The 18,618-nt window shown below is 40.1% G+C and overlaps 1 protein-coding gene across 1 annotated transcript; it reads left to right on the top strand.

The window, feature by feature from the left end:
* The first annotated feature begins 1,926 nt into the window (after positions 1-1,926).
* Positions 1,927-17,730, top strand: LOC133418658 (up-regulator of cell proliferation-like). Its single transcript, XM_061707477.1, has 5 exons — positions 1,927-1,983; positions 2,023-2,097; positions 2,283-2,346; positions 2,431-2,496; positions 11,893-17,730. The coding sequence occupies exons 3-5, from the start codon at positions 2,289-2,291 to the stop codon at positions 16,566-16,568; spliced, it is 4,800 nt and encodes a 1,599-aa protein (XP_061563461.1). The 5' UTR covers positions 1,927-1,983; positions 2,023-2,097; positions 2,283-2,288; the 3' UTR covers positions 16,569-17,730.
* The last annotated feature ends 888 nt before the right edge of the window (positions 17,731-18,618 follow it).

Below are 18,618 nucleotides of genomic sequence, written 5' to 3'. Positions count from 1 at the left end.
GTTTTACATCAGGATCTTCAACCTTTTTTATAAGAGAAAAACAGAGCAGGACCCGCTTGGAATTCAGATTTTTTCCTTTTTTTTTAATGCGTCAGGTTTTAATCCTGGTTTATAATAACTGTTGAATGTGTTTTATTCTGCTTCTATAATTCCTGACTGGGTTATTAGGGCCCGAGCACTTACAGTGCCAAGGCCCTATTGTATCTGTAGGAATTCTTTCTTTCTTTCTTTCTTTCTTTCTTTTTATTTTTATTCTTCTGACGAAAGGAGGGCCTTTTTTTCCCCCTAAACGTGCCCAAAAAGTCACCAAATTTTGCATGCAAGACAGGCCTGGCGATAAATTTGATATTTCATGGTTTGCATTAATGGGCGTGGCCTAACGGCTCAACAGCGCCCCCTGGAATACTTTTCTCTGCTATAACTTTTGAATGGTTTGACATAAAGAGTCGTGGGTGGTGTCATGGGACTCTGTAATGAGTCCTTGATCTTCATTGGCCTGAATTAGCCCCGCCCCTTCTTCTGATTGGTTGTCCCTTTTTTCTGCTATATCTTTTGAATGGTTTCACATAGGAAGTCGTGGGTGGTGTCATTTCTGATATGCTTATGGGGGGCGGTGGCCGTGAGTGCGAGGGCCCGTTCATCACTGCTTTAGCTTTGATTCTTATTGCTCTTTTCTGTAGTATGCACGAGGGTTGGAGAGGTTGTATTTGTTCCGGAGCGGGAGCTCGCCGGGGGGGGTGGGATGTGGGCGGCTTGGCGGCGGTTTAGGTCTCCCTCGCCCTTTTCCATTGACTGTGTACCATGGAGGTGTTAGACCCGAGCCTCGGGTTCGGGTTGAGGGTGAATGTAGCCTCAGAGCTTCGGCTTTTATTCACCCATTTTGGCTTGGCCCCCTGCAAGAGCCACGTGTCTCCAGTCGGGGATCCGATACAGGAACTGTGGATGAGGAGGCCAGCCTGGAGTAGCCGGGGGAACAGCGATAGTTTGGGCAGAGGGGCAGGGGCTGATAATTAGTGCCTATTTTAATGTAATTACTTTTATTCACTTACCTTCTTGAGTATTTTATCATTTGACTTTAACATGAATAATAATAATTTATTTGCAAATTTGAATATTATTGCGTGTTGTTAGTGAAGTTCACAACTCAAAGTTGGTTTTCTCCTCTTGTTTTTTAATAGTAAAATCGCTTAAGTGAGTGATGCATTTGCCTGTGTGCTTTGTTTTCTCGTAGATTTTCATCATATATTAAGTTTTTCTCCACCAAGCAATCTGGAAAAATTCTAAATTCAGTTTAGGTTCATTCAGATGTGGAGGGTAATTTAATTTCACGTTTCCTGAGGTAATTTAGGCGTATTAAGATAAAAAGGTACTATTTACAGTTCAAAATAGTTTTAAAATGCATTTCCAAAAAAATGAAAGTGCATGGCTCTGTCATCTAAGCATCTATTTATATTACAAAACCTGTACTTACAATACCTGTATCTTCACCTGTAGTAACCTTTATTGGAGGTGGATTAACTGGAAAATCTTCACAGCAAGAAGGGCAGCCAATCAGAGCTGAGCCTGGGCCAACTGCTCAACAACTGTATTATCTTCACATAGAGCATATGCTAAACCATTGTTTTTATTTTTACCTTTTTTACACTCTATTTCATTTCATTACTCACAACTTGATATGATATTACTGCAATTTTTTATTTTTGTGTTCCTGGCATATGCAATTACTCTTTCTGTGTAAAATACAGCACCATTTTATATATGTGTATATATTAAATATAACTTAATAGTGTGTATCCGAGATAAGGACGTCGACTACTGGAAGTATATATTAAATATAACTTCATTAAAAAACTTGGATGTGAAAGTGAAAGTGACTGTTGTTCTCTATAAAAGCAGAGGCTCGATACTGTGCAAGCATTAGTAGGAGGAGGGACGGACAGTTCTTTCCCTCTCTTCCTTGCTATACCTGCAACTTGAGATGGTAAATAAATGGTAAATGGCTTACACTTATATAGCGATGGTGTATTTTGCAAAGTTTTGATTAGTTCCTTAGTTAGAAGCAACGACACATCTTCAAATTGAAAGGTTTTTCTTGAGGTAGGTAATTTTTCAGTTGTATTTTCCTTTTCTTTTATCACACAGTTTTCTCTTATCTTACAAAGGTTTTATAGACATTATTATTTATAATTATGTAATGACAAAAACAACAAAAGGACACAGAAAAATGTGCCGTTGGAATGCATTCATTTCAGTTGAGTTAAACACTTTTCTCAATTATGAAGGAGGTCATGGATGCACAAGATGCCACGGAGGAAGAAGAATCTAGATTCTCACAGCAATCAGACAGTAAGTGCAAGAAGAAGAAATTCAAGAAAGCTTTGCAACTAAAATCCTGCTGTAGCTTCATCACAGATACTTGTTTTCTGTCAGATGCCGTTTCTGTAAAACAAAGAACCAGAACAACCAGAACTCCGGCTTCAACAACGGTCGAAACAAGTAAGAAAAACAAATTTAATTCATTTGATTTTATACCGGAAGTAGCTTTAATTTTTTTACGAAAATGTACATGAGGAAATAAATTGCTTAATTTTTTTAAGAGGAAAGAAAGGAGCATGGTTTATGAACTAAAACTTGTTTTTACAAATGAAAATGTGCCATTATTGTAGGAGCCAAAACAGCATTTATGTTTTTGTTAAAGGAATATTTATGATCTCACCACTTCCCATATTTTTGGTTCTAGTTTAATGATTTGTTTTGGCAGTTTGGCCACTGAGTGACAGCTTGGCCACACCCATGGTAATTGTTGGTGTGGTGCCAGTTGACAAAGGGAAGTGGAAAATGTTTGTGAGACAATTGCTGAATTCCAATCTCCACCCTAAACCCTCCAGCCCTGAACCCTCACAGACTTCAGTGACGTCAGCGTCACGTGATCAAGTGTGAGAGGGTGGTATAAATAGGAATGGGACAGCACGTAGCAGAGACCGGAAACACGTCAGATAAAAACATTTGTGTTTTGTTTTTTTATAAACTTTATTTAACATTTCAATTTACAAAATTCCTAGTCAGATCAAAATGTTACGTACCGGTATTATAAGTTTGGGAATGATCATCCTACGGATGTTTAAAAACAAATTGGTAACCTATATAAAGGAGCATAAAATTCAACACAATTTAAATATGCGCACAGTACAATATCTATTTCCTTGTTAATGTAGTGCAGGGGTGTCAAACTCATTTTCACATCAGCATATTGGCTGTCCTCAAAGGGCCAGATGTAACTTACAAATGTAACTAAATGTAATCGAATATAATGTAAAATAAATGTAACTACTCCTTAATGTTAAATAACTCATTATTTATTATAACTTATTCAAGTGACAATTACAGTTGCATAGAAAACATGTGTTTGTTTGTTGCTCTAACATAAATCTTTTTAAATTTTATCAGCTTATGAAAACCCACATAACTCCATTAATAAAGGATCAAACTGTCCAAGTGAATAAAGAAAAAAATAACAAAACTGAGCTGCAAAGAACTTGTATGACATGTAACATTTTACAAAAAACGGCTGAACACAGCCTCAACTGATGGTTTGATAACAACAATTTGGGTTTTTCGGTTATAGTCAGGGGTCAAACCCTAAGATTGATAACTCTGCTCACGCTTCTGGGTAAAGTTTGACAACCTTATTTCTTTGTTAGAAGGAACCCCTAGGAGGAATAATAGGGCTGTTTCATCTTGGATTGTTTCGCTGGTGACCACTGGAGGCGCTGTAACATTCAAATACTCCATTCATGCATATGGTCAATAATGGTCAAAATGTACAGTTTATATGCAAAATCCTCAATGTTCAACATTTTATATTTAGGGAAATGGATAAAACATCAATTGAAAAACATTTTTTTTAATTGTATTGCTATATTTTGTCCAATATTGGTTAAAAAATATGACTTTTTTATAGGCGTTTTGAACACACACATAATAAGCATCTTTTTTTTTTGCATTCTAACTAGTAATGGGATGTTATGCTAATTGAAGCAGGTAGGTAGCTAGGCAAGCTAGCAAGGCAAGCTGGCTAGAGCTCTGCACCATGCTTTTTAGGGCTTCACTTTCTGGCTTGACTGAACAGAATGATGCCAATGATTAATTCTCCAGCGCCTGACTATGATACACTTTGGACAGTATTGAAAAACTGCCATAACATGACCAACAACCTAGGCCAAAAGTACACAGTCATAACATTTGATGAGCAGCTTTATTGTAAAGCAAAGATGCTTCAGTGGCACCATCAAAAGTGTGAGTGGATACAAAATATCACTTTTTTATAGACGTTTTTGACACAGAATTTCATAGAAAATGTGTTTATTCACACTAAACAACAGAAAACATCTTAATATATGTGGGTCCAGTAGCTGGTCTCCTTGTTTGAGAGAGGGGAGAGCATGTCAACTCGCTGGTTAATGAAAGACATGATATCTCTCGAACTGGTCAACAAGTTTATTGACATCATCATGATCCCGTTTGACTCTTGATGGAAGACAGTCTTTATGTGTATCTTCACCATCCTCATCCTCATGTATCAGTCCAAAGAGTGATCTTGTATCCTCTGCCAGGGAAGCACGTTCATTGTAGGTGATGGACCAGCGATTTCTCGCACTCTCATTTCTTGTGATGCCCACCAGTCCTCCAGCAACTTTTCCTGTTTTGTTGATGTGTTCAAGGCGAAGGTCAAAAGGCACCCCATTGAAGCTATGCTTGGTTTCTTTGGCAACAAAATCACCATCTAGAAATCCCTGGTAGACCTCTGGTGCTGTGTGTGCCAGATGTTCCATGTCTGCAATGAATACAGTACCCCATCTTGTGTAATGAGTGTGATCATAAGCAGCGAACCAGGGCATCATGCTCTTGAATGCTGACATGTACAGCTTCCAATCTCCACACCTAAGTGCCCGTGTGAATGCCAGGAGAATAGAAACGAGCTCCATGTATTGTCTCCAGAAGATGAAGGTTGGCCTTGTCAAACTCTGCAATGAGATTCTGAACCTTACCCACTTCCAGAAAAAGCTCCTCATAGCATGCTGCAGCTATGCGGTTCCATCCCTTTCCCATCATGACATTATCTGCTGTGTTCTTCCCAAACACACCGCTTTCCTCAAGGATGTCTCTAAGCCCTGAATCGGCAACATGATGGCCAATGACCTTTGCAAAGTTAATTTGCACATGAAAGCCATCATGTTCACCATGTTCTCACACTCCTTTTGATGGTGCCACTGAAGCATCTTTGCTTTACAATAAAGATGCTCATCAAATGTTATGACTGTATACTTTTGGCCTAGGTTGTTGGTCATGTTATGGCAGTTTTTTAATACTGTCCAAAGTGTATCATAGTTATGCGCTGGATAATTAATCATTGGCATCATTCTGTTCAGTCAAGCCAGAAAGTGAAGCCCTAAAAAGCATGGTGCAGAGCTCTAGCCAGCTTGCCTTGCTAGCTTGCCTAGCTACCTAGCTGCTTAAATTAGCATAACATCCCATTACTAGTTAGAATGCAAAAAAAAAAGATACTTATTATGTGTGTGTTGAAAATGCCTATAAAAAAGTCATATTTTTTAACCAATATTTGACAAAATATAGCAATACAGTTAAAAAAAAAATTCAATTAATGTTTTATCCATTTCCCTAAATATAAAATCTTGAACATTGAAGCTTTTGCATATAAACTGTACATTTTGACCATTATTGTGACCATATGCATGAATTGAGTATTTGAATGTTTCAGCGCCTCCAGTGGTCACCAGCAAAAAAATCCAAGATGACAACACCCCTATTATTCCTCCTAGGGGTTCCTTCTAACAAAGAAATAAGGTTGTCAAACTTTACCCAGAAGTGTGAGCATAGTTATCAATCTTAGGGTTTGCCCCCTGACTATAGTAAGGCAAAACAACTAGAACTTGAGGAAATCCGTAAACTCGATATGGAGAATGCTCTGCGCCCCTCATTAGAAAAACATACTAAAATATCAACTCTTAAATTTAAACTTAACAAGATACTATCAGATAGGATTTGCAGAGCCTTTATTTTTACAAAACAGCGATATTTTGAATTCGGCGATAAGTCACACAAATTACTGGCGAGACAACTACGAAAACTTGAGAACGACAGGACTATCCACAAAATTAAGTCTGGTTATGGAAATGTCCTCACATCTCCCAAGGATATTAATGACAGATTTAGACAGTTTTATGAAACGCTATACACTTCTGAGGTTAACTCTGTGGGAGAAACAATGCAGAAATTTCTGGATAAATGTAATCTCCCGTCACTGAGTCAAGCGGACCGCGATACCTTAGGAGCAGACATTACATGTAAAGAGCTATTAGCAACCATTGGTTCAATGAAAAACAGTAAAAGCCCCGGCCCTGATGGACTCAGCAATGAGATTTATGAGAGGTTTGGGGGATTGCTGGTTCCTTATCTGCGCCAAATGTACATCCAATCGTATGGGGATGGAATACTGCCCCAGACGCTGACCGAAGCCACAACCCCCCATCCTTCCCAAAAAAGGGAAAGATTTGGAAGAAGTGGGTTCTTATAGGCCAATCTCGTTATTAAACTCGGATCAAAAAATTCTAGCCAAGACATTGGCCAGAAGACTTAACGTATTCATGTGCAAGCTGATTCACCCTGACCAAACTGGGTTTATCCCACAAAGAAATTATTTCCATAACTTCAGACGTCTTTTAAATATCATGCATTCTCCCAGGCTTCCCCAAAAGGACCTTATTATTCTCAGTTTGGACGCCTAAAAAGCTTTCGACCGGGTCGAATGAGTATACTTATTTTCGGTCTTGCAGAAGTTCAACTGTGGTGATAAATTTGTGTCCTGGACTAAGCTCTTATACAATAGCCCCCGGGCCAGAAATCTTACTAACAAAACTCTTTCTGATCCTTTCCGGCTAGGTAGGGGCACGAGGCAGGGCTGACCACTTAGCCCTCTACTGTTCGCACTAGCCATAGAACCGCTGGCCGAGACTGTCCGTTTGCATCAAGATATACATGGTTACAATACAGAATACACTAAGAATAAAATATTGCTGTACGCGGACGACATTTTGTTATTTGTCATGCAGCCTAGGATTACGATTCCCTCGATTTTGAAAACATTTCAACTGTTTGGTAGTTTCTCAGGGTACAAATTTAACTGGGGCAAAAGCGAGCTACTACCAGTACAAGTAACAGATCAAGATTGGCTCAAACAGTTTCTTCTCAGAATAGCATCAGACAGTCTAACTTATTTGGTGATAGTAGTTACCAAGAAGTATAATGATCTTTACAAGGCCAATTTTCCCACCCTGTTAAGTAAATTAGAAAACAATATACAATTTTGGAAAACACTCCCCATTTCTCTGCTGGGCAGAGTGAATGCTATTAAGATGATTTTTCTCCCTCAGCTACTTTATCTTTTTCAAAACCTACCTATTTACCTTGCCAAATCTTTTTTCATTAAATTGGACTCAATCATTCTCCCCTTTGTATGGAATTACAAGTCTCATAGAATAAAGAAGGATCATCTTTGTAAACACAAAACTAATGGGGGTCTAGCACTGCCTAATTTTATTTTGTATTACTGGGCCACTGGAATACGCTCTATGGTATATTGGTTAGACGACAACCCGATACCCTATGACGGGCTAGAGATGGAACGAGAAGACTGACTAATTCTATTAGAGCTGTTGTACTATCTCATGTCCCAGTCAATAGATCTTGTTTTAAACATAACCCTGTAATTTACGCTTTAACTAAGATTTGGAAACAACTAAAGAATCATTTTAATCTTAAAGGTATTGTGACATGAAAAACAAATTTTTCTTGATTTTTTGTTTTGTTGGGTGTCTTGACATCAATTACACCCAAAAAACAACAAACTTTTAACATTCAGTGTATTGTGTGCTTTCTGGGATTTTCCGCATAACTATGCAAAAACGGCGCATGTGGTTTGGTGGCGGGCCGTTATGTAACGGCCCGCTAAATCACCGCCCCCTCTACCCAGCTCCCTGCCTCCTCTCCTCTCCAGTGCACCATAAAGGCTGATTTATGGTTCCGCGTTACACCGACGCAGAGCCTACGGCGTAGGGTTACGCGGCGACGCGCACCGTACGCTGAACCCTACGGCGTAGGCTCTGCGTCGATTTAACGCGGAACCATAAATCAGGCTTAACACGGAGCTGTTTAGAGCCCCCTCTGTTCTCATCACCGGAGGACAACTGCTAAAAAGACCTGCGTACACTGACTGGACTTAAGATAAGGGGACACTGCTGCTTGCATGCCTTTATTTTTATGATTGTTTGCGGTGGACTGCTTCGCCCTGCTGCTTTTCCGTGCATGCTTCGCCTGTCGCTCCCGGCTTAACTCTCTGACGCCGCTGTGAGCGTATGGCTTGCGGGGAGCTACAGTCCTCTGGTCACGGACTTCATCCCCGGGCTGTAGTCGCCCTGTCTGGGCTGTGTGTGTGGGTGTTTGTGGTTCGGTGTGCGCGCATGTGTGTGGAGACGGCAGAAGTTTGTAGCAGTTGGGTTGGAAGAGGTTGGGAGGAGGAGCGGGGCAATGATTGACAGGAAAGGGGGAAAAGGACGCGTTTTTCACGGCACAAAAAAACACAGTCATAAAAAGCCAGGCATGGAGTACTAGAGTGAAGTTTTTCTTGTTACACCCTTTTAGACACATTTGAGGGATGTTGGCCAAGACTTTTAATAGTGTTAAAAGCATGTTAAAAATTATGTCACAATACCTTTAAGGCAGTTTCATTTCTGTTGCCTATAACTGCAAACCCCTCTTTCACACCATCAGCTTTGGACGAGGCCTTTTCCACCTGGAAACGATTGGGGATTTGTATTGTTGGTAACCTATACATAGAGGGGTACGCACTGTTGCCTTTTTTGTTTTGTTTTGTTTTGTTTTTTTTGGTCCTGTCCATTTTTGTTTAATCTGCTTTGTTGATGCAGGGCTTTGCTTGTTTACTTGCTATTCATTTTTTGTCATCTGTCCCTTTCTGTCAGGGATTACTTTTCTCACCTTCTGTTAAAAAAAGGAAACATAACTGTTGATTGTTAATTCCTCTGTTAAATTTGTGGTTTCCCAATAAATATATTTTAAACGAAATTCCATCCAGCCCCAATGATGATGAGTCTGTTAGGTCTAAATCAACATTACATAAATTCATAACGAGGAAAGACACAGAGACTACCTTGGAATGGTTTTAACGCACCTCTGCAGGAGGGGGAGAGCAACGCTACAGGGGCAGAGCCCCTGACAGCAAATGCTTCCCAAATGCTTCCCCTCTGCATGATGCTTTTATTAAGAAACTTGACAGGAAATTACCATATAAGGACAATGAACAGTGAACGGTAGACAATGGGAGGGAAGTGATAACGTGTGATTGAGTCAATCACATTACAGTAGACAGATGTCACCAGACAGTCCAAAACCCTGAGTAGATCAGGAAGTGGCTGCTGTGACATCTGTTAGCCAAGCATGTGACAGTTTCATAAGGACGAAACAAGTTTAAAGGTTGATTAACCTCACAAGTCCACTGATGATGACTTCATTGATGATGAGTGGCTGCGAGTGGCTGGAGAACAATGGAGACATAGGAGCTGAGGATAATGATGATGATGCAGACAGTCAGGATGCAGAAAGTGAGGATCAAGAGGATGAGGGCCAGGATGCAGAGGGAGGTCAGCAGAGATGGGCACATGGTACCTGGCTGTACTCAAGCCCGCACAGATATCTGGAAAGTCCAAGACAACAACTTTGATGGAGACTTGCCTCCTTTTCTAGGAAAGTGGAAATTGAATGTGGAGGGAAGAGACCCCATAGATTTCTTTAGCTATCTGTTTCCAGCAGATCTCATGATGATATAGTGCACAACAACAACTTATATGCTCTCCAGAAAGGGAAAGAAAATCTGGCAGTGACAGGCGAAGAAATGCTGATTTTTTTAGGGATCAACAGTATGATATGAGCAAATCCTGTGTTACCTGCACTTTGTGGATAACTTTACTTACCAGACAGGAAGTACTGATAGGCTCTTCAAAGTAAGACCAGTGCTAAGTGCACAACATTCAAGGCAGCAGCAGACCCAGAGGAATTTCAGTCTGTTGATGAGCAGATGATTCCTTTCAAAGGCCTTCTGTCCATTAAACAGTACATACCAAAAAAGCCCAAACCCTGGGGGGTGAAGTGTGGGTGAAGGCAGGAACCTCAGGCTATATGAACAGATTTGAAGTGTACCAGGGCGCTGCAAGTAGTGGTCGCATCAGTTGATTGGGAATGGCTGGAGATGTGGTGATGCGTCTTTGTGAGGACATAAAACGCAAAAATCACAAGGTGCTTTTTGATAACTTCTTCTGCAGCATTCGACTCATGGAGGCCTTGAAAGACCAAGGCATCTATGGAACAGGTACATGCAGAGCAAACAGGCTGCAGGGAGCAAATCAGAAACTCAAGAGTGAAAAGGAACTGAAACAAATGGGCAGTTGTTCTGTTGTCAGCAATAATGCAAACATCACTGTCACACGCTGGCTCGACAGTTCAGTCATCCACATGGTCTTGTCCTGTGCTGGCCAGTCCCCTGAAGATGTTGCCAACAGATGGGTCAAGAAGGAAAAAACGATGGTCAGGGTCCAAAAACCCTTCTCTGTGGCCCATTACAATCAACACATGAGTGGGGTTGATCTAGTTGACCAATGTGTGGCAATGTACCCCCACAGACGAAGAAACAAGCGATGGTACATCCGAGTGTTTTTTCATTTTTTGGATGTGACCATTGTAAATGCCTGGCGCCTCAACACGATGTCTGGATTGGAGAAGATGAGACTCCTCCACTTCAAAGCTTCTGTAGCTCGTGCACTGATAAATAGTGGCAACCTCCAGCAAAGGAAAAGAGGAAGACCCAGTGGGACCAAAGTAGCCAGGGAGGTCAGGTTTGGCACAGGAAATCACTGGCTTGAACTCACCGAGCTGAAAAATGCAAACAGATGCCATGATGCTGCATGCATGCGGAAGACAAAATACATGTGTGCCACTGTGCCCTGGATGCTTTGCAAACTTTCATATGGCCAAGGTGCGATGAACATTGAAGTGTTCAGAGATGCAGAGACTAAAATGTCAGTTCTTGTTCAGGAAAATAACATAAGGGTATGGTAATACCAGTCCTGCATTTTAGAACTGTGGAGATTCACAATGTTTCTCTTGTTGGAGATGGTTTGACACATTCAGGTGTAAGATTATGAGTGACAGTTATGATTGTCATTCTTTCATATTTTTTTCCTATTCAGGCCTTAACATTGTGCCTACAGTGTTTATCCAAAAATGTGTTTGCTTTATGATTTTCAAAGCATAAAAAGTTCATATATTTACCATAAAACACAAATTAATTCATTTTTACATTAAGTTCTCATGGTTTTATGTTGAGTGCTCAGGTGCATGTAGTCCACTGGAGTGGACATCTCTGTAACTCCATGAAAAAATCATATGTTTGAAAAAAAAAAAAATGAAAATAGCTGGGATAGGCTCCAGCAGACCCCTGTGACCCTGCAAATGATAAAGCAGGTATAGATAATAGATGGATGGATGGATTTTGTTTTTCATGTTCTGAGAAGAATAAAAACACTTAATAAAAAAATCTTGACCTAGGCTTTCATAATTCATGCATCAAAGGGTTCAAGCAACCAATGTCTGGTTGAACTTGGTTCATGGGTTCAGATAATCAACAGTTGTGTTTAATATTTATGGGGTAGCTGCTTGATTTTAAACACTAAGCTCCTCTTGTAACTGCGGCAGTTTAAGGGCATGAGGCAGTTATTTTTATAAATATTTTCTGTATCTCCGCAGAGACCGACCTGGAGAGCCTGTTGGAGGATCTGGGGTTGACTCCGTACTACAGAGAGAAACTAACACTCAGCAAGATCCTGGAGATTGATGAGAAGACCATCACTGATGTTCCTGTCAAGAGTAAATCAGATCTTCCATGGTCTTTTCTAAAGAAACTGATGATGGTTAATGTGACAGCTAGGAATATGAAATGTTCATCAGCTTGTGAGTTGAACTGTGATGATTCATCAGGGACTGAGTTAGATTTGCTTGATCTACTTGACAGTCCAAACACAGGTGACACAGAAAACCCCCTTGACATAATCACTGCTCTCTTTCTGTGTTCAGATGCTTTGGTACAACAAGAAATGGCTCTAAAAATGTCGATATGTCAGTTCGCTGTGCCTCTGCTGCTTCCCAGCTGTGATACAAAACAGTGTAAGCTCATGCTGTGGGCCATGAGAGACATTGTTAAGAAGTACAGACCTCGAGCTCTTTCACAATCCAAGGGTTTCATTGAAGAGAGAATAGTTGATTCTCAAGTTCCAATGATCTCTTTTGTGAGACTGGGTAACTGCTCCTTGTCAAAGTCAAAGATCCTCAACAAGCTTCTCAGTAATTCTCAGCAGTACCACGACACCTTTGTTCACCGCAACATGGAGGGAGGTGACAGTCCAAAAAGAATATCCAACGGACTGACAGAAATCACCTGGTACCTTCCTGGTGGGAACACAGACATCGATCTTTTCAATCAACCAATGGCTGTTGCTAATCTTCATGGGGACATTGCTTCATTTGAAACACAATACTCCTTTCTGTGTCAGACATCTGCAGCCGTTTTTGTGTTCTTTGACCATTTGGACTCTGAGTGCAAAATTCTTACTAACCAGAAAAATAAAGCGCAAATCTTCTTGGTGGGAAACAGTGAGAGCAAGAACTTCAAATTAGAATCACTGAAAAAAGTTGGAACTGCTTTAAACTTGACTAAAAGCAACTTTATTTTAAAGACAAAGCAGCAAAACATTGCAGATTTTATCAAACGTTTGAGGAAAACAGTCAGTGATGTAGTTGAGAACCCACAGATGAAGATGCCAATAGCAGATATGGCTGACATTGCTCATGAACTGGGAATCCTGGTTGATGAAGATTCTCCAGAGTGCCAGGCTGGAAAGAAAAGTGCAGATGGCATCACTGAAGAAATTCAAGACCTTCTTCTGTATAAAGATGAACAACTTCCCCTGCAAGGCCAAATATGGAAGGATCTGACTCACTTAGAAAAAGAGGAATTTCGCCTAAAAAAAGTTGGATCTAAGGACATAGAAATGTACAAAAGTGAACTTAAGCAGCAGAAGGAGAAACTCCGGAATGAGCAGAACTCTTGTGCTATGTCCTCAGCAATGGCATGCTTCATCAATGCAATATCCAGACCAGGAATAGAAAGGTGTTATTTCCTGAAATGGATGCGAATGAACCTTGATGACGTCTCTCGTTTAAAACTCTCTGCACTAAGGGAGAGGTACAAAGAAAAGTGCAAAGATTCTGCAAACAAACAGGAGGCGAAAGGAATTGACAGACAACTTTCCAACAGCTCTCTGGGGACTGAACATTTCTTCCGTGAAATGGGTCAGATCTATGAAGCTTCCCTCTCACTTCCAAAAACAGACCCATCACGTCAACAATTTCAACATCTGCCCAAACTCTGTGCACGGTTGCTGCTTGATGGGTTTCCTCTTGAACTTGTTGATGGAGATGCATCCAACATACCGCTGAGATGGGTGAGTGACGTTCTCTCTCAGCTGAATCACTTAGTGTCTCCAAAGAACAAAATACTGGTAGTTACAGTTCTTGGAGTTCAGAGCACTGGAAAGTCCACTCTCCTGAACACCATGTTTGGAGTGCAGTTTGCAGTCAGCAGTGGTCGATGTACTCGGGGAGCCTTCATGCTGCTCATCAGAGTCAATGAAGACGTCAAAAGAGAGTTTGGCTGTGACTTCATGGTGATCATTGACACCGAGGGCTTAAAGTCACCAGAACTTGCTCAGCTGGACAAAAGCTATGAGCATGACAATGAGCTTGCAACGCTTGTGGTGGGGCTGAGTGATCTCACCATTATCAATATTGCAATGGAGAATTCAACTGAAATGAAGGACATTCTGCAAATCGTGGTTCATGCGTTCCTCCGGATGAAGGAGGTGGGAAAAAAACCAAAATGTCAGTTTGTTCATCAAAACGTTTCTGATGTTTCTGCTCATGAGAAGAACCTACGAGGCAGGGAACTGCTCCTGGAACAGTTAAATGAGATGACCCAAGCAGCAGCCAAAATGGAAAAGAGAGAGGAGAACAGAAGCTTCACTGATGTGATGGAGTACAGTCCAGACACCGGGAACTGCTACGTTCCTGGACTCTGGAATGGAAACCCACCAATGGCACCAGTCAATGTGGGATACAGCCAGACTTTATACGAGCTCAAGAAGAACATCATCCAACAACTGGGAGAGTGTGTATCATCTGCTAAGGATTTGTTGGAGTTTAAAGAGTGGATGACCAGTCTGTGGAATGCTGTGAAGCACGAAAACTTCATCTTCAGCTTCAGGAACAGCCTTGTAGCTGACGCATACATGAATATCTGCACAGAGTTCAACAAATGGGAGTGGGAATTCAAGAAAGCAATGTACAGCTGGGTTACCAACGCAGAAACGAAGATTTTGAACTTTGGTACAGTTGCTGCAAAGTCTCAAATATCTGATATGGAAGAATTCCTTGCTGAGTTAAAACGTGAAGCAACCACAGAGCTGTCTGAATGGGAGAAGAAGCTCCTTGACAATCTGGAGGAATACTTCGAGCAGGAAGATGGACATGTCTATCTGGTTGAAGGACACAAAGAGGAATTTAAAAACGGTGCAAAGAGCCTTCGTCGAGAATTGGAAAGTTCTGTCACAAATCAGCTCAGAGCAACAGCTGATATCAAACAGGGACAGAAAGAAGTCGACAAAATCAAGGAGAATCACACAAAAGAAATAGAAAAGGCAGTCAATGAATTAATTACTGAGTGTCAAAATAAAAATGTCAAAATGACAGACGAAGAGTTGGAAAAAGAGTTTGATAAGATGTGGAGTGAAACACTGAGTAAGATGTCTTTCTCTGAACTAAAACGCACAGATGTCTTCACAGACATGAGCCACTATCTGAGAGAAAATGTTTCACACAAAGGGAGTCATGCATGTGAACTCCTGAGTAAAAAACCTCTCCAAGAGTGTGGGTTGGAGCCTTTCATGTACAAACCTGAAGGATGGGGTGAAATACTAAAAAACAAATTGAAGGGTTGGTGGAATCTTCAAGATCTTTTGAAAGCCAGACAAAAAGTGGCTGACAACATCATTGCTGCTTGCCAAGACTCTGTAACGGACAAAAAGAAAAGAAAAACCAACTACCACAATACTAACATCCAGGAAATCCTTCACATCATTGATAAGATGCTGAACAATACTCATGTTAAGACAGGCATTGAGTTTGAAGTTTCTCTAAAGCAGCACATCTGTGCAGTTGCAGCCAGAAACTTTCAGACAATGCAAGAAGACTTCATACAAGCAAATGACCCCAAGATCCTTCTGGATAAAAACAAGGAAAAGTTCTGTGCAGATTTCAAAGATGTTTTCCACAAACAAGACCAGTGCCAGAAGAAGGCTGAAGAGTTCACAGAACAATGTCTGAAACCTGCTGTTGAAGACTTTGTCTACCGTTCTCTGGGTCCCAATATCACAGACGAAATGATGAGAAGTAAAGCATTCAGCACACGAACCTCCTTCCAGGGTTCAGTTCTGCTGGATTTGCTGTCAAAGGAAGACTTCGACAGCTATCTGAGCTGCATTAACAATTATGAGGCTTATGTCAAAACATGGATACTTAAACAAATAAAGGGGCACTTCTCAGATACGACTAAAACATCTAGATATGAGGAAGAACATCTCAAATCTAGCATCAAAAATTTAAAGGACGCCATGGAAAAGCCCAAATCAGAGAAGAGTGCTGACCTGAAGACATTTGTTGAACACATCTGCAAAGAACTCGGTGATAAACTGGTCATTTCCCAGGATGCTCTTGGTGCCTTCATGATCCTGAACAACGCTAACCGGGAACAGTTTGCTGTTTGGTTAACTCAGTCTGTGGAGAAGATGGAAGAAACTCTTAAGAAGAAGTTTAAAGACACAACCTTTGAGAGAAAACTAGAACATCTCCGTGTGAATCCGCAGACTGAGCTTTTCAACAGAGTGGTTGGTTGTGGGAAACAGTGTCCGTTCTGTAAAGTTCCCTGTGAAGCAGGAGGAGGCAAACATACATATCACTTTGCTTCCCTGCATCGACCACAAGGTCTGGGTACCTACAGGTTGGACGATTCAGAAAAACTTCTAACTGCCATTTGCACATCTGCTGTGATCAGTAATAAAGACTTTCGCTGCAGCGAAACCAACAATAAATGGCATCCTTACAAATCTTACAGGGAAATCTTCCCAGACTGGCACATCACTCCTGATCAGAGTCTTAAGTCATCAGACTTCTGGAAATATGTGATGAACAAGTACAACAGGAAATTTGCTAAAGCATATGATGCAAAGCCAGCTTTCATTCCTGGATCTTGGAAGAAAATTACAAAACAAAAGGCAGAAACAAGCCTAAAAAACTCATTTAACATCAGCTGAGACTGATTATATTCAACCTCAGTCTCTTTGATGGAGAAAGTGAACCTTCAAGTCTGGATGTCGTGTCTTTTTAATGTTCTTAAAGCTTCTTTATTAACAACTTCAAGGTTTGGCAACATATAGTTAGGAAATCAAAAAGGTTTAAAATGGTGATATGAGAAAACTGATGAATGTGGTTTACTTTTATCTACATTTGCTTATAACAATAAAGTCATCTGATTTACTTTTTTGTGCAACTATTTCTTGTCATTAAATAATTTCTTAAAAATTTATATTTACCAAATCAAAGTTAAGATTTTCTTTAGTTTGTAAATATTGAAAGACAAGTTATATTTTTATTTTTACTTTTTTTGCTAAAAACATTGTCATGTGATTGAGTTTATTCTTCTTTTTAATCACTTTGGGAGCAGCAGTGGTTTTAAAAGTAAACATGATATTTACTCAGTTACATCTGAAATGAAATTTTAGTTTTAATACAAATCTTACATTATAAAATAAGTTTAATACTTTTCTGATTCAGTTTAGAAAATATATATATTGAGACAACAATCAGTGAACTTTAAAAAAAACACAGATGTGAAACTGTATATCTGATGTCTGGTGTCATGATCATTTTTTTTTTTTTAATTTTGATGATTTAAATTATATTTAAAGCATTGTAAGACTTCTAAGGATCTGATTTTTTTTCTCTTTCTGTTGTTATTATTGTCCATTCTAGAGTGTAAAGCATTTTGATCAAGACTGTACTTACTTTTTGGCATAATTGCATATGCTTTCTTTTTTCTTTTCTTTTTTTGAGCTTTCAAAGTACAACAACTACTTTGGTGAAGTACATTATTATAAAGTGGACTTTACAGTATTTTGGAGAAATATCAAAGAAAACGTTCAAGAGTAAATAATGATGACTGTAAACAGCCTTTATCACTTGTGTTTAAAATAAACATTTTTACTCGTATTTGATTTGTCATAATGTTAAATAAAATCACTAACTGATTTCTAATAGAATAGAATAAACTTTATTGATGCCCCTTGTGCAGCAGCAAACATACACACGCTCGACAATTTTTACAAAATATAAAAAAAGTATGAAACTATTCTAAATGTCTGTTAATTATTGTCAGTATATGTGGAAACTTAATCATCATAAGTAAATAACTAGTGTGGTGGCAAAATTGTTGTTTGTTAAATAAAGTGTTCAAAAAAGAATGTCAGGACACGTCAGCTGTCTTTCTGGAGTTTTAATAAAAGAAAACATTCATGAATGGAGTCACACAGTGCAGCTGATCAGAGGAGCAGTAAGTCCTGAGTGAGCTGAAGATGTTTAGAGACGCCCTATCTTATAGTTCCAGCAGGCTTAAAACAATGAGACAAAATATGACCCTGACGCTCAACCTGCTCCACCGCCTGATAGTGAGAAATTCCACAGGACTGTGTCAGAGAGCTTGACTTCGGCAGCATAGCAATGTTCACTTGAAAAACAGGATTTATGCTTTAGTCTTAAACAGTGCCGATCCTGGCTCCCAGGGGGCCCTAAGCAGGAATCAGTACACAGCACGAAAAGATGAGTTTATGGGAATATGCTGACATAGCATTTAACCGGTAATGTTTGTGTTTGCTGGGTGTGTGTGGATGTTATTGGGAATTTACTGGTGAAAGAAGTTTACTGTGAAATACGGCCATTTCTGAGCTGTAATCGGGAGTTTACTGACCCCACTTTGTTGCCACGGGTAGAGGAACAGCAGGGCGCCTTTAAGGCCTTTGTTTAAAAAGGAGCCATCAAACAAGAGCCATCAAACGGCCATCAACACTTCTGTGAGTTACCATTCAAACTCCCCCAACCTGTCTATGCCCAATTGGCCCACGTGAATAGCAAATGGAGATAGGGCCTTTATGTTATTGCGGGGGCGTGGCTAAGAATTGATTCAGCAATGTCATTGGTTTCTGTCTCACAGCGTTGAGAGTTGCGGGGGTCTTTAAATTTTTTCCTAGTTAGTTTGTTTTGCTCCCGCCCGGTAGAACTTTTTTTGCTTTTGAGAAGATACTGCTGCGT

The sequence above is a fragment of the Cololabis saira genome, chromosome 2 (genome assembly GCF_033807715.1).
Source record: "Cololabis saira isolate AMF1-May2022 chromosome 2, fColSai1.1, whole genome shotgun sequence".
NCBI classification, from domain to species: domain Eukaryota; kingdom Metazoa; phylum Chordata; class Actinopteri; order Beloniformes; family Belonidae; genus Cololabis; species Cololabis saira.
Note: the sequence above shows the minus strand (reverse complement) of the source record. Positions and strands in the feature narration are given on the sequence as shown.

Coding starts and splice junctions, on each gene's coding strand:
- LOC133418658 (XM_061707477.1), top strand. CDS start 2,289: ATGGATGCACAAGATGCCACGGAGGAAGAAGAATCTAGATTCTCACAG. Junction 2,347..2,430: donor ATTCTCACAGCAATCAGACA/GTAAGTGCAAGA, acceptor GTTTTCTGTCAG/ATGCCGTTTCTGTAAAACAA. Junction 2,497..11,892: donor TTCAACAACGGTCGAAACAA/GTAAGAAAAACA, acceptor GTATCTCCGCAG/AGACCGACCTGGAGAGCCTG.